Source organism: Microtus ochrogaster, chromosome 2 (genome assembly GCF_000317375.1).
Source record: "Microtus ochrogaster isolate Prairie Vole_2 chromosome 2, MicOch1.0, whole genome shotgun sequence".
NCBI lineage: Eukaryota > Metazoa > Chordata > Mammalia > Rodentia > Cricetidae > Microtus > Microtus ochrogaster.
This window is the reverse complement of record NC_022010.1, coordinates 17,237,337-17,252,535: the sequence shown is the minus strand read 5'-3', so window position 1 is coordinate 17,252,535 and position 15,199 is coordinate 17,237,337. Positions and strand designations below refer to the sequence as shown.

Below are 15,199 nucleotides of genomic sequence, written 5' to 3'. Positions count from 1 at the left end.
GGTGAGCTCCCAATAGATCAGCTCCACTGTCTCAATGGGTGGGTGCACCCCTCGTGGTCCCGACTTCGTTGCTCATGTTCTCCCTCCTTCTGCTCAGCTACAAAGGAAAAGAAAAAATAAGGAAAGCTGTTATGTCACTTCAGTGCTTTCTGGCTTTTTGCAGCATCCATTCTAAAGAGATCTTCCATTCCCTGACAATCTCTTTCTCTCGATGCTGGGAATTTCTTCTATGGATGGATCCATCCAACTATGGTGGAATCAAAGGAAAAGTTCCATCTAGTATTCATTGTGGACAGGTAAGAGAGTTAGGGCTGGTTCCACTTACGTAAGGGGCCACATTCATACCCATGTGACAAGTAATGCTTTCCTGGGGCCTCAGTCAATAGTAGCAAAGGACTGACTCTACCCAGTTCATCAGCTTATAGAAAAAGTTGAAAACATAGAATTAGTCCTAGTAAGGGCAAAGAGCTTTCCATGAGGCTAAAATTGGCAAAATTTGTGGAAAAGAGGGAGGAGGGGGAGCAGTGGAGAAAATGACAAAGCCAGAGGTGCAAGAGCAGACACCTTGGGAGCTGAAACAGCTCAAGTAGATGGGTGTCTGGGCAGTAGTTTCAGGTGCTCACAGAGAGCCAACAGTGCCCACTTTGCACAGGATGGGATTCAGGGTTAGTGAAGATGGGAATTCTGGCATCTACTTGCCCATTCTGAGAATAACTTACCACAGGGAAAAAGCATGTGGTATCAGTTCAAGGGATGCAGAGTTGTGAAAAGATGGGGTCCAGAAGCTAGCAGGTGGAGATGCACAGATGTGAGCCATACCTGTGGTGAATAGAGGTTGCAGCAAGGAGCCATGTGGGGGACAGGCTGTGGCATTTGTGAAATGGAAATATGGGTAATCGTTTCATAAGTAGTACCCAGGGCGTAGGCTGAGACAGCAGACCTTTGCTCTCCATGGGGTATTCACAAATAACCAAAAGGGGAAGCTCTGGCCAGCAGGAAGACCAGAAGCTGAGGTCTCAGTAATCAGCGAATCTGGGGGGACAAGGCCAAGGCTTCCTTAGGTACCATGACTCCCAAGGCCTGGCCAGGAGCAGTTCTAGTTAGAGATGGGTTTAGGAGATAGACCTCACTGAGGGAAGAAAGGAAATGTGGCCATCAGGGTAATGGCATAGTGTTAATGTAGTTCCTGCATGTAGTGAAGTCACCCTGGCAGGAATACAGGCATCCAGTCAAGTTGGGTCTGTGGGAAATTGTCACCAAATCAAGAAGAAGTTCTACTTTGTGAGATGGGTTCCAACTGTGTAGCTTAGGCTGGCCTTGAAACCCTCATCTCCAGTGACTCTGCCTTAGCATCCGAGTAGGGCCACAGATTTGAGGTACCACTCCCAGCTAAAGAAGAAATTGCTAAGTTCAGAAGAAGAAATTCCTGGTCACCAGGAAGTTCTGGTTGGTTAGCCCTATTGGAAGGGAGAGTTTGGTCATTTTGACATGTCTTCTAAAAGCATAAATGAGAATCACAATTCCCAGTCACCCGAGTGAGCTAGACATGCTCCATGGAACACTGATCTTACAATGTCAGAATCCAGGAGACTCAGGGTGGAGAAATTCTGTCTCTGTCTTCTTGCTATATATTATTGCCATGTTGGAAAAAGGGGTTACCTTTCTGTTACAGCAAGACTCCCAGGAAAGGGAGGAAACCAAGGATGAGGAAGAGGAGGAGGAAGAGGAAGAGGAGGAAGAGGGTATGGAGGAATCTGAGGTTGAAGACCTACTGGACAACAATTGGAACATTCTGCAGTTTTTGCCACAGGCAGCCTCTTGCCAGAGCTACTTCCTCATGATTGTCTCAGGTGCGTCAAGCTGAAGCTGGACAACCAGCTGAGTTATATTTAAAATGGTTCTGGCTCTTTGTTGTGGAGAGGAAAGTTGTTGGAAATTTCAGCTTGGTGGAATTGCTGTTGTCTTTACCTGTTCCAGCATTAGGAACTGAGGACGGATGATAAAAGGGCTCTCTGTCTTCTCTCTAGACCTTTTAAGCAGCTGCCCCTAAGGCGTTTCCAGTTCTATTTCTAGTAGGTTGATGGCTAACATCCCTGGGAACATGTGCATGCACATGCAGTAATAAAACTGGCCTCTGGGGCTTCACTAACTGGAAAACTCTTATACCTTGAAAGTATTTGTAGACATGGTTATCATGTTCAGTAAGCATAAAACTTAGAGTGTTTTTATAATTCACTGCCACTCATAAAAACAGAAAAACTGAGGGTGAACATGGTCATTAAATTGTTGGCAAGTAGATAGGACTTCTCATACACCCCACAGGTCTGTACCAACAGGTGGTTTTGTTGTCATTGCTTATGTCCTTATGTACTTCCTTTGAGTCTTCACCTTTCCAAGTTGTCTCAAGAAATACTCCAGGTTAGCCAGGTAGTAGTGACATAATGCCTTTAATCCCAACACTCAAGGAGACAGAAACAGGTGGATCTCTGAGTTTGAGGCCAGTCTTGGTCTACAGAGCAAGTTCTAGGACAGCCAGAGATATACAGAGAAACCCTGTATATCTTTAAAAAAAAAAAAAAAAAAACCTTAAAAAAAAAAAGAAGAAGAAGGAAGAAATAGTCCAGGTATGTGCGTTCAGATATGTACTGTCAGCATTTGCTGTTAAGGATCTATTTTCACACACTTGTTGTTCTATTTATTCCCTGAATTCATCTACATCAGTTGTTTTTTGTTTGTTTGTTTGTTTTGGTTGGTTTGGTTTGGTTGGGGGGAGGGGTTGTTTTGGTTGGTTTTGACTAGGCCTTAATCTCACAGAGTCTGTCTCCCGAGTACTGGGCACTGCCTAACTACAAGTTCCTTTCTTATATCCAATTTTCCAGTTCTCTCCTTGACTTTGATCTCATCCAAAGACAGCAGATAAGTTATCACTAGCAATGGTATTTCAGATGTCTAACCATCTGGCCAGCCACAGAGCTCCTTCAGATTCTGGGGTATTTTTCAGCACATCACTAACTCTCAGGCCCTGTGACCTAATTCTGCCTCTCTCTGCAGCATACATCGTGGCTGTGTACCATAGCATGAAGAATGAGTTGAGACACAGTGCTCCAGGCAGTACCCCTATGAAGAGGAAGAGGGCTAGCCAGTTCTCCCAAGAAACTAATGGGACAGCTGGAGCCCTTCCTGGTGAGCAGTCTCTGGTCACGGAAGAACCATGCTATGTGCCTGATTTCTGTGTGCCTCAGATGATACAGGCAAATGGGTAGGAGATACCCATTGCCAGCTGAATCTGCCCCTTAGCACTCTCTCTTTCCTAGGAATGATCACCTTCTCTCAAGATTATGTGGCAAATGAGCTCACTCAGAGCTTCTTCACCATCACTCAGAAAATTCAAAAGAAAGTCACAGGTTCTCGGAGCTCCACTGAGCCCTCAGAGATGTTCCCTGTCCTCCCTGGTTCACACCTACTGCTCAATAATCCTGCTCTGGAGTTCGTCAAATATGTGTGCAAGGTGAGGGCAGATATAAACCCTTCAGTCAGTCCATCAGGTCTGCTGGTCACCTATCACATGCAACCATTGTTGAAGCATTTGGGCTCAGGTATTACAGGAGAAGTCCCGCTGATAGGTCTGGACCAGGAACCAGGCAAAGAGGCTCTGGGGTAGGAAAGCTGGTGTGCTGGGAAAGTTATAGCAGGTGGAAGTTGAAGTTCATGGATCACCTGCCACCAGTGGGCCTGATGAGCCAGAACAGACCTGAGACCAAATGAGGTGACAGCTTGTTTTCTGGGAAAGGCGGGCCAGCACAGTGAGATGATATTACCAGTGACCATGTGGGTCATTACTCAAAGCACTTACTGTTCATTGTGCCATCTGAGCGTCCCAGTGCTTCACTCTGAGGCTGAACAGTGAATATCAAATGACTACACCTTAGGGTTTAAGATAGTGAGCTAGGAATGTTTCTTCTCTACAAATACACTTTGGACAGTCACTGACCCACCTTTCCCAGAAAACAAGCTGGGATGAACTGCACTTTGCAATCTGTAGTCCTTTTTAGCTCATCTCTGCACAAGTTTCCTGTCTGAACATGAGAGTATCCAGTTCCAGAGCCTTTTTCCACTGAGGAATGTTTACTCCCTTTTGGAATCTTTATTAGGCTGGGTATGATGGCTCACCTCTTCATTCCCAGCACTAGAGAAGACTGAGACACGTAGGAAGATCATAGTTTAAGGACAGCCTGTATCTTGAAAGGGCTGTAGAGTAAGATACTTGTGTTTAAGGAAAAAATAAGTAACAAAAAAACTTAGCTGACTTTATTTTATCTGCTTTATTTTTGGATTCTGTATTTTTTTCCATATTGGTGTGTTCATCTGCTAGTACATGTAGAGAGTTTTTGTGTCCTTTCTCATGGTGGTTTGTCTGGTTTCAGTATTGGAGTGATGCTGGTCTCCTAATACAAGTTACGGTGTCCTCCCTCTTTGGTTTCTGGAAGGTATTGTGTAGAATCAATGTTTCTTACCTGAAATGTTTAATATATTCATCTGTGAGGTCTCCACTCACTGTCAGAGAGTTGCCACTACAGAGAATCAGCTCTTCCTGAGGCTTCAGATGGGAAGAGGAAGGGCTAGGATGATACTTAGAAATGAGCTTAAAAGAGGTATTTGGTCCAGCCAGAGTAGCAGAAAGGCCTGGGAACTATTTCCTAATGCGCTGTGGTTCACCATAGGTATTGTCTCTGGACACAAACATCACAAATCAGGTGAATAAGCTGAACCGAGACCTACTACGCCTGATAGACGTTGGTGAATTCTCTGAGGAGGCACAGTTCAGGAATCCCTGCCACTCCTATGTGCTCCCTGAAGTGATTTGTTACAGCTGTAATTTCTGCCGAGACCTGGACCTATGCAAAGATTCCTCCTTCTCTCAGGTGAGCTCAGCTGGTGATCAGAACTTCTAAATGTCTAAAGTGGTTTGGGACATGTAGCCTAGCCTGTAGTATCCAGCATACTGCCCAAAGACTCACTTATGGATTAAAACACGCCACCCCCAAGCCATCCCACCACAGCATGCTAGAAAATTGCCTTTAAAAGGTCTGATCATCACAAATAAAAGGCTCAGGCAGCCAAGAGGAGTGATGGTTATGTTTGCCCCACCACTCCTGACATCTTCACTTTACACCAGCCCGATGTGCTATTGCCCAAGTGGGCCGTGGCTACCACTCGCACTGACTTCTAAGTCTTCCTCCCCACTCTCCCAGGATGGGGCCATCCTGCCTCAGTGGCTCTGCTCCAATTGTCAAGCCCCCTACGACTCAGCTGCCATTGAATCAGCCTTGGTGGAAGCCCTCCAGAGGAAACTGATGGCCTTCACCCTGCAGGACCTGGTGAGCTCCCCAGTCTACCCCGGAGTTTCCAGACACTATCAGCATTTCAGAGAAAATAAAAGCATACTTGGGTCCTGAGTACTGCTCCAGGAGTCAGTCTTCATCCATGCAACTAGCCCACTGATTCTGTCCACATCTATTGGTACCTTCTAAGGGCACTTTCTTCCATCCAGGGAAGGAGATAGACACTAGACAGAAAACTAGTGTCAGTGGTGGAGCACAAGAGCAGAGCAGAGAAAGCTTTGGCAGCACCTTATGAGCACTGAGCAAAGTCCGCGGGTTTATCTCTGGGCAACTGTTGGGACAGAACCAGCTGGGACACGGGACACCCCCAGACCTTGTTAATCCAGGTTGGGGGTACCCACAGCAAAGAGAAAGGAGCTGGCAAAATTTATTCCTTGCATTTCATCAAGGCACTGAGACCTGATGTGACGGCAGTAGGGAAATAAACTTGACAATGTTTCCATGAGGCGTCCTTCCTCAACAAGGCTAAAAAGCTGCAGATAAGATCCTGTGATGATGGTTTGAGCCATGATCGGTGGTCCTACTTCCTTGTTTCAGGTATGCCTGAAGTGCCGTGGTATGAAAGAGACCCATATGCCTGTGTACTGCAGCTGTGCAGGAGACTTTGTTCTTACCATCCACACTGAGGTGGGCCATCCTTGCAGACACACTGGGTCATTTGCCCCTCCTGTCTGAGTAGAACCCAGAGTCATTGTGTCTCTTTGTCCCTACAGGTCTTCATGGAACAGATTAGAATTTTCAAGAACATTGCCAAGTACTACAATATGTCATACCTCCAGGAGACCATAGAATGGCTGCTCCAAACAAGTCCTTAAGCCTAGGCTTAAAACACCTTGTTATCCCATAACAGGTATCTTAATGCCTGTTCCAGATGCCTGAACCACTGACCTCCTGATTTTTCCAATCTCATGACCACAGTCTGGGAAGACCAGAGAAAATACTTCCAGAAAGTCTCAAGGAGTCATAAACAAGCATGAGCATGGAGTGCCTCTGTCCTCAATGGTTGCCTTCTAAATAAACATATTTTGAAGCTTCTGCTTTCTGCTCCCTTACCAGCCCTTTCTTCTGCCTCCTGGCCTGAGCCTGAGATAGGTTCTGAGATGTGGTAGGGGTGTAGACAGGGAGGATGCAGACCAACAGTCTTGTGCATTTTTAGACAAATGGGCCTTTTCCTCACCTTGATGAGAGTAGAATTTGAGCTACTTTCTGAGAAGTCCAGGTCCTAAACATGTGGAGACCCAGGAATTTTGCTTCAGAGCAAAGTCTAAAGAGGGTTGTCACTCAGTGTCTTGAATGAGGCCTGGGGCTCTGTCTTGAGGTGGGCTAAGATGGGCCTGAACTACCTAGTCTGTGTGGACTACAGCAAGTACCTCATAAGCCTAAGGCCCACATGGGTTTTTAAACATCATTTATCATAAACTTGAACACTCTGTTTAAGACATAGATTTTAGAAAAATGTCTTCTCACATTTTAGGCTAAACTGTTGAGGGAACAAGGAAAATGAGGGGAAACAGTCATGAGGTTTCCAAGAAATCTGTTGAGGACTTATACTCAGTCACCACTTGCCCCTCAGGACATCAGAGACCCGCCAACACTGAAGCTGGCACCCTTAAAGGGGAAGCTTAATCTCTAACCTTTTTAAGAATATGATGCTCTCAGCACTACAAAGTGGAGGAATAAGTAGCTCCTATTCTATAGTGACACTGACCCATCTGCTAGATGAGCAGAGCCTTTCATTAGTCTCAGGACATTAGAGAACTCATGCATCTCACTATGCTAAATGCAGCCTTTGTCTACTGCTTCTTTCTGGTCCACGCCAGTTTGCCAGGGCAATAGCTAAAGTGTCAAACTCAGAAACCCAAAATAATAGAAGCCCGACAGGGTGATGAGAAACCTTACTGAACTTATGTGTATGAATATTTTGTTTGCATGTATGTATATGTACCATGTGTATTCCTGGCACCCACAGAGGTCAGAAAAAAAGCATTGGTTCCCCCTGGAACTAAAGTTATAGATGGTAATGAGCCACTATGTGGGTGCCATATCCCCACATATGGCACATATTTCTATCCTCTGAAAGAGCAGCAAGTCATCCTAGCTGCTTAGCCACCTCTCCAGCCTCCTATAGTCGCCACTTTTAGCTTACTGTTTTGTATTTGCACAAGGAGCCTCAGTCTCTGAAAGGAAAGTTTAATATCTAGCATCTGTCCATCAGGAACTTGTCTGAACCTTAATGAGCTCGGGTTGTCTGTAGGGAGAAACCTGATATCTACTTGATCCTCCTTGTTTGGGATGTGAACTGAGTTGGCAGTGCTGGGACGTTCTGAATGGAAATCAAATCAAATTAGGGAGATGGTTAACTATGCTTCCTGGTCTCTGGGCCTCAGAGGCGTTGGCTTGTTTCCCAGCAGAGCCATCCTATAGCATTACAGAATAGGTCAGTGCCACCATAGATACCACCCAGCCTGGGTTCACTTGGAGGTCAGTTTAGGAATTCTGAAATAGAAGACTGCATCTCTGACCCTCGATGTTAAGCTGTAGCTAAAGATTCAACTGGAAAGGGCAGTTTGTCTCAAACTAAAACTGGATATCTTATAAGCCAAACATGGAGGAAGTTAAACATATTTGGTGGACTGTGGAATCCATGACCATGGAAGGGAAGGTATGGAAGGCTCCAAGGGTACTGAGAATATCCTATAAACACTTGGTATGACAACTAGAGGCACACACACGCATACTATCTGGTAATGTGGGCAGAAACTGAAGGGTCTCTTTGCTAGGTCTTTGGCCATTCTGGCACTTGGTGTGCTGGTCTGAGCTAGGATACCTTCTGGTGGCATTGAACATAGACATAGCCACTAAGAAACTAAGATACAGGCTTTGCCTAGCCAATCACTCCCCTAATCACAAAAGATACAGTAATTAGATTACCCCAGGCCCTGATGATAGTGTTGGCTTTGTCAACATGCTCACTGTCCCCATCCTATTCCAGGGATTCTGAATATAGCCTTGGTTCCCTAGGCAGGTGTGCCTATACTCTAAACCCAAGCTGGTTAACCAACCTAAGAATGCAGGCAAACTCAGAATGCAGGGACCCTGGGAAGGGGACTGACCCTTATATTCCTAAGTCCACAGCCACTCTCAAAAAATTGAGGCCAGAAGCTTCTCATCATTTTTATTGGGCTCAGCATGCTATGACTTCCAAAGGAGGGCTTAGAATTACAAAACAAGAGGTCTTAGCTCTGATTTTGGGTTCCAGAAGGCTGTGCAAAAGTATGGCCAGGGAAGGGATAAGGGGTTCTATGAGGAATTTGGTTGGGAAAGGAGATGGAAGGAACCCAGTTCTTCCCATAAGCCTTAGGAAGTGGAAGAGTGCAAGCCTGAGCCAGAACAAGGTTCTGTCCTCTTGCACAGGTGTGTCATTTCTCAGTCACGTGGACATGGCTTGGCTACCGCAGAGTACAGATCCTCACTAGGGCTGCCAAAGCAGCTGAGGCTCTCTCTGCCCTCCCAGATCCAGGTCTGCAGCTTAGTGAAGATGAGATCAGAGTTGAGCCAAACCTTTGGGGTCCGTGGATGTGGAATCCTGTTGAGAAGGCTCAGGGACAGGAAGCCTTTGTCCCACATGCTGGTCAAGAGTGTCCACCACCTGCTCAGTCACAGCAGAGATGGAACAAGGCCTAGGAGGCTGGACAGCCAGCGGTAGCTCTGCCCCTTCTCCAAAAGTTGGCCCTCCACCTGATGGATCCTGGGAGTAGTGACTAGGTGGGGGAGGGACCTGACCCAAGACAAGAGCAAGGGTCACAGGCCAGCTACTTGAGGTATGCCTTGGAGTACGCACCTTGTCGAACTTCTTATGGCTATAGAGCTTGTTTTTGTTCATGAATGTTAACAAAATCCAGTCACACAGAAAGGAGCCCTGAAGTCAGCAGACACCACTGGGTAAGGGCATATCAGACACCCCCTAACCCACCCTGGCTCCCAAGTGAATTTCTTACCACCCCAATGGAGGTCAGAGCAGTGGCCAGATTGATGATGGTAGGAATGAGACTGAATTTCCCAGCCTGCAGAGAAGAGGCTTGCATTTAGTTAAAGCATCGTAGGCTGCTGTGGCAGAAGTGGAGCTTGAGGGTGAGGTGCTGTAAGGGACATGGTGCTGGGCAAGCTCAGGCCTAGGTGAACCCCTCCAGCTGTGCATACCTGCCCATGCACGATGACATCAATTCGAATCCCATAGGCTTTGATGAGAGTTCGAGTGGTGGTGGTAGTATTTATCTTGTAATACTTGGCAAACCTAAGGTTAAGTAAACCAAAAGCAGTGTCCAAGCTGTCAGACTGAATGTGCACAATCATCTTCCTCTCTTTAGGACCGCTTTTGTTAGAACTATTATAGTCAAAGCAGACACTACTGTATATCATGAGCCCAGGCAGTCTCACAGAAAAAAGTACCTGAAGTTATAGCCTGAGGCAGACTCATACTTGGGGTCAAGCCTCCGGAAAGAGTATTTGGGGTTGCACTCCGATTCAGATAAGTCCAGGTCACAGTCCCAGTTGATGATGACTCCAATAACACCACCCTGCAGGAAAATGAGCCAAGGAGCATTGAGGACTTCGAGCAGAAAACCCTCAAAAGGAGATGGTTCAGCTCAGAGACAAAGGTCCAGGGAACCAGTGACTATCTGACTTTGAAGGCATAATGAGGTACTGGCACCAACCATGGGACCAGGTGTCAATAATTGAGCAGGTGCACTCACAGGCCATGGTCACATTTCTCCCCTCTGCCTAAAACAGAGCCAAGGCTGGCCAAGACAGAGAGGGTACAACTGACTGCAGTAAAACCCAGTGTCACCGTCCCCACACCCTTCCTCGCCTTGTGTGCCAGTTCTGTGAAGTTCTCCCCTGCCTGCTCTACAATGAAGCCTAGCCGGAAGATGGGGCAGTATGGGTCAGAGTCCCGGTCAAACGTGCAGTGCTTCAGGTAATCATTCTTCTGGCTTGCAATGTTGCCCCTAAGGAATGGCAAAAGACACAGACCTGTATTCTAAACATCTGGTTCCCAACACATGCCTCCACACGACCCAGGCACTGTATTTGATATTACTCTGACCCTCAGACTCACTTGGAGAACTTGAACTTGGGGTAGTGGATGTTGTTCTTGATGAGGATGGTGAAATTTGGTGCCATTTTACCCAGAAATTGGCTGCAAAGGTACAGACAGGGTCTCGTCCCCCCCGCAAAGCCCAGGAGAGGAGGACACACTGTCTCTCTTCTGATCTTCATCAGTAAGGACAAAGGAAACTAGTAGTGGGGTCTGTGAACCCTGCATACTTGTCAGAAGATCCATCCTCAACCGGGCACCAGGCTGACACTTCGCAGGTCTTGGAGTCCCCATGGTAATAGGGTACACAGCGCCCTGTCCGAATCCCTACAGGGCAAACACTGGTTAAGCGGCTGATGTCAGTGCTAACACTCCCCTCCACTCTGCCACCTTCTCCACTGTCCCTGGTGCGCACTGACCATTGCCTTGCATGTCCAGCTGCCCGGCAACGCAGTCGTCATCTGAATGGCAGATGGAACCGTGAACCCTCATGCTCTAGATAGAGTTGAGACTGTAGGTCAGAGTGTAGACTCCGTAACTGGCCTAGGGTTTCCCAGACCACCCTGTATCCGCCTCACCTCTGGGCATATTCCCGGGGTCTGGGAAGGTGTCACCTCCATCCTGGTGATGATGCTGACCACACTGCCCCCCTGGGTGCAGAAATAAAAGTGCGGTGGGCAGGTCAGCTCACTCAGACTATTCATACCGCTGAGGAGTTTCGGGCCTGGGGCAGGAAGCGCCGCACCTCCGGGGGCTTTACGTATTCCTCAACGTCCCACACTTTGTGCTCTGATATGGTGATCCCCTTGACTTTGGTGATGATGGAGCTCTCCGGACCTGTCTCGCTATCCTGGTAGCTTTTCTGCACGATGAACACGTACCTGCACGACAGGGCGGTGCCGGCTCCGGCTCCTAAGGCAACCCTGAAGAGAGCAGGGCGTCCCTCTCCTGGGGCCCTAAGGGCTCCCGCGCATGCCCCCAGCTAAGGATCCCCTTCCACCCGATTGCCCACCATGCCCCGGCCAGCGCACCACACGAAGTAAAGCAGGATGAGCAGCTGCACCATGCGGTGCACGAACCCCAGGCGCCGGTTCCGCACCACGATCACCTTGGGCGTCTCGTAGTCCCAGAACGCTGTCCAGCAGCCCCGGGCCAAGCGCCAGACCGTGGCCGCCCCCGCGGGAAGCCGGGGCTGTGCAGCGGCCATGGTCCAAACAGCTCGGTTCACCAGAGAGAGCTGCCTGAGGGCCTCGCACCCCTGGTGCTCTCCTGGGCGGTCCAGGGGTGTGGCCTCGTGCCCCGCCCAGTGACAGGAGCAGTCCAGTCCTTTTTCAAAGCTTGATGGAGTTGTGTATGTGTATACCGGTCTCCCTGAAAGCTGCAGGTGCGGCCTGGTGCGGCTTAGAGTGCATCCTGGTGGACGGTGGATCGCAACTCCAGTTTGGTGCCAAGGAGAGTGGAGAGCTCACGCTAGCCAGGAGAGCCTGGGGTGGACGCCTAAAGAGCTCCAAGAAAAAAAATGCCACGCTGGGAGAGCGCAGCCCTATCTCTCCAGCTCCACATTTAAAGTTCAAGACAGGACCCCACCTGGGGGCGGAGGGCTGACAACGTAGCTTTGTACTGTAATTCCATTTCCCACCTGATTAGATCTCCCCTGTGCCTAGGTTATTTGAAGCAAATACCAAACATCTTAGTCTGTCAGTCACAGAGAGATGATTTGAAGTCTCTTCTTTCATGGAAATAAGTTGCCCTTCGTATATAAACAACCCAGTGAGGGCAGTACTTGCTGAATGTGGTGCAGGCCCTTCACTAGACAACACAAAACGCTCTCCACCTCAAAAGAAAACCCTATCTATGAAGCAGCTGTTCTGCTCCCCATCCTAAACTCTGACCCATACTAGTCTTCATACTAGGTTCATACTAGGTTTTTCTATGAGACACAATACTTATGTCTGATTTTATCATGCGCTAGTACTTCAGAGTGAGACCAGAAATAATTCCATCCTATCGGTAGACCTGAATATGTAGGTCGCCCTCATCTCTTTGCTATTGTTAAGAGGACAGTTGAGGGAAGGTGCATATTTGAACCATTTGGTTAAATCTGACCGGTGCCTAATTAGCAAAGGAAACTCAGTTTAGAACAAACAACTGAGTGCATAAGTTTAGAGAATGTTCTATAACAAAAGGCTGGATCTTAGCCTGTCTCAGACCATTAATTGCCCAGATCCCTTACCACCTGAAACCATCAAGCTGGTTACACCCCTCCTGTTTTCCACCAAGGACCTCCACTGACCTTGATGCCATGATTTCTGAGTCATCCTTTCTCAACTAAAGCCTGACTGAATTTGCCTAAGGCTGAACATCGTAAGTACATTTTATGTACACATTAAGTATACATAGTCAATCATAAAGAAGTAACAAGAAGTGCTGGAGTACCTCAAGGTAGCTTAGTAGTGGGGCGCTTGCCTAATGTTTGTGAGCCCCTGGCTTCAGTCCCCAAAACCACATACACACATGGTGTGGGAAGTCCTTCTGTATATGTGTTGCTTTTATTGGTTAATAAAGAAGCTGCTTTCGGCCAATGGCTTAACAGAATATAGCCAGGCTGGAAGATGTATATATAGAGAGAGAGAGAGAGAGAGAGAGAGAGAGAGAGAGAGAGAGAGAGAGAGAGAGAGAGAGAGAGAGAGAGAGAGAGAGAGAGAGTAGGCGGATTCAGGGAGATGCCATGTAGCTGCCAGAGGAGAAAGACACAAGCCACCAGTTGGAGCTTTGCCAGTAGGCCATGAGCCTCGTGGTAAAATATAAAATAATAGAAATGGGTTAATTTAAGATAGAAGAGTTAGCCAGAAATATACTTAAGCTATTGGCCAAATGGTATTGCAATTAATACAGATTTCTGTGTGATTATTTCAGGTCTGAACTGCCAGGAACGAACAGCTTCACACACACACACACACACACACACACACGCACGCACACACACACACACACACACACACACACACACAAATGCAAAAAACCTCAAGCAAATGAACTGCCCACACATTCTAGACCAGACTTAAGCATTGATAAATGAGAACACCCTAAGACTATTATTCAGAGGTGGAGTCAGCACCAGACACAGGTACCTGACTGTGGAATCCTGGGAGTTGAGCAAAGAGGTGCATAAGGAGTTGCTGTCCTGGGGAGGAGTGACCCACAAGGAGCCAGTGTCCTACGCCACCCACCAGAGGCGTGTTTGGCTATTATTGGTTAGTCCCGACCTGGAACAGAGGCCAAAAGGAGGCGAACTGTGGTGGTAGGCCAAGTTCATATCTAGAGGTGCTGTGCTGAGGATGGGGCAGGAAGTAGGAAACAGAGGCACGTAGGGTTACAGCTCAAAGACCAGAGCGCTATTTCCTTGGCTAACCTGTAACCTCCGCTTCAAGGTTGACGTCTGTTCTGGAAACTGCAGTTTGGCTGGTCTCACTCTGCACAGAGGAGCGAGCAGATCTGAGGCAAGGAGGTAGGACCGACCAGCAGGTACTCAGCAGTACTGAGACTCCTTTCTCCCTCCAGGAATAAGTCTTATTCATCTGTCCCAGATGGGTGGACCCTGACAGGAAAGAGTAGATAGTGGAGTTTCTGCTCTACCCAGCGGTCACAATCATCTCTTTTCCTCAAAACAGAGTGAAAAGTGAATTGTAAAATGACTTCTTTTAGGGCAATGCACAGCCGGGAAAACCCATTTTGTACAATACAGGATAATTTAGAGTAGGATGTAATCTGATTTATTCTCTTGCATTAAACAGTATCTATCTAGACCCTGGCAGCACTCCACCATCTGTCTCAATAGAGTCATGACTCCAGACCTTCATAGACATGGAGTCGAACAGTGTTTGCCTTTCTGTGGCTACTTGGTTTATTCAGTATTGTGTCCTGTGTTTTGGTGTGCGTGTATAGACCACATCCGTTTATCATTTTCTTTTGCTTGGTTTTTGGGACAGAGTTTCTCTGTAGCTTTGGAGCCTGTCCTGGAACTCACTCTGTAGACCAGGCTGGACATATGCCTTGCTTGCCTATGGGCTTCTAGCTCCAGAACTGTCAGAGAATAAATTCCCAGCGTTCCAAGCCAAAAAATGAAAAGTATTTCTTGGTTTTCAATGTGAAGATACTTAGCAACCTCATATCAAAAGAGAACTTGGAGGTGGGGCAGGGTGGCGCATATCTCTAATTGCAACTCTTCATAGGAAGAGCATGAGTTTGACACCAGCCTGGTCTACAGAGAGAGCCTCTATTTCAACACCCACTCCCAAAGAGAGAACCTTGAGATAAATGAACATGGCAGGGTTTATTGAAGCAAAAAGTGGCTCAGGGTTGAGTAGCATGCAAAACCATGAAGGCTGATGGTTGGGCAGCAAGAAGTGAAAGGCTCATAAATAAATACAGGTTCACTTAACCTGCTGGGCTTTGCGCAGGGGCCACAAAGTATTTCAAACTTCTGTCACACAAAAGGCATAGTGATGCACTCTTTTTTTGTTTTGTTTTTTGAGACAGTGTTTCTCTGTGTATCTTTGCCTGTCCTGAAACTCACTCTGTAGATCAGGCTGGCTTCAAACTCACAGAGATCTGTTTGCCTCTGCTTCCCAAATGCTGGGATTGAAGGCATGTGCCACCACACCTGGCTCTGTGAGAGAGAGAGAGAGAGAGAGAGAGA

At 47.4% G+C, this 15,199-nt stretch overlaps 2 protein-coding genes across 3 annotated transcripts in view; one reads left to right on the top strand and one right to left on the bottom strand.

Moving 5' to 3' along the window:
- The window catches only part of Pole (DNA polymerase epsilon, catalytic subunit), a 54,171-nt gene extending 47,769 nt beyond the window's left edge, over positions 1 to 6,402 (top strand). The window contains exons 42-49 of the mRNA XM_005344494.3: positions 164 to 296; positions 1,673 to 1,850; positions 3,052 to 3,183; positions 3,315 to 3,508; positions 4,722 to 4,922; positions 5,253 to 5,378; positions 5,940 to 6,029; positions 6,116 to 6,402. Coding sequence (XP_005344551.1) covers positions 164 to 296; positions 1,673 to 1,850; positions 3,052 to 3,183; positions 3,315 to 3,508; positions 4,722 to 4,922; positions 5,253 to 5,378; positions 5,940 to 6,029; positions 6,116 to 6,217 — 1,156 coding nt within the window. The 3' untranslated portion in view covers positions 6,218 to 6,402. The remainder of the gene's footprint in view (positions 1 to 163; positions 297 to 1,672; positions 1,851 to 3,051; positions 3,184 to 3,314; positions 3,509 to 4,721; positions 4,923 to 5,252; positions 5,379 to 5,939; positions 6,030 to 6,115) is intronic.
- A 2,167-nt stretch (positions 6,403 to 8,569) lies between these two features.
- P2rx2 (purinergic receptor P2X 2) lies at positions 8,570 to 11,715 on the bottom strand. Of its 2 annotated transcripts, XM_005344492.2 has the most exons (12): positions 11,532 to 11,715; positions 11,246 to 11,381; positions 11,079 to 11,150; positions 10,920 to 10,995; positions 10,731 to 10,827; positions 10,522 to 10,602; positions 10,273 to 10,411; positions 9,852 to 9,979; positions 9,603 to 9,696; positions 9,401 to 9,466; positions 9,244 to 9,321; positions 8,570 to 9,051 (listed from the first exon to the last, which is right to left on the bottom strand). In XM_005344492.2, the coding sequence occupies exons 1-12, from the start codon at positions 11,705 to 11,707 to the stop codon at positions 8,947 to 8,949; spliced, it is 1,248 nt and encodes a 415-aa protein (XP_005344549.1). In that variant the 5' UTR covers positions 11,708 to 11,715; the 3' UTR covers positions 8,570 to 8,946. The 2 variants fall into 2 exon arrangements, with proteins under 2 accessions (XP_005344549.1, XP_005344548.1); XM_005344491.2 differs by having other exon boundaries at positions 8,570 to 9,321.
- Positions 11,716 to 15,199: the final 3,484 nt, after the last annotated feature.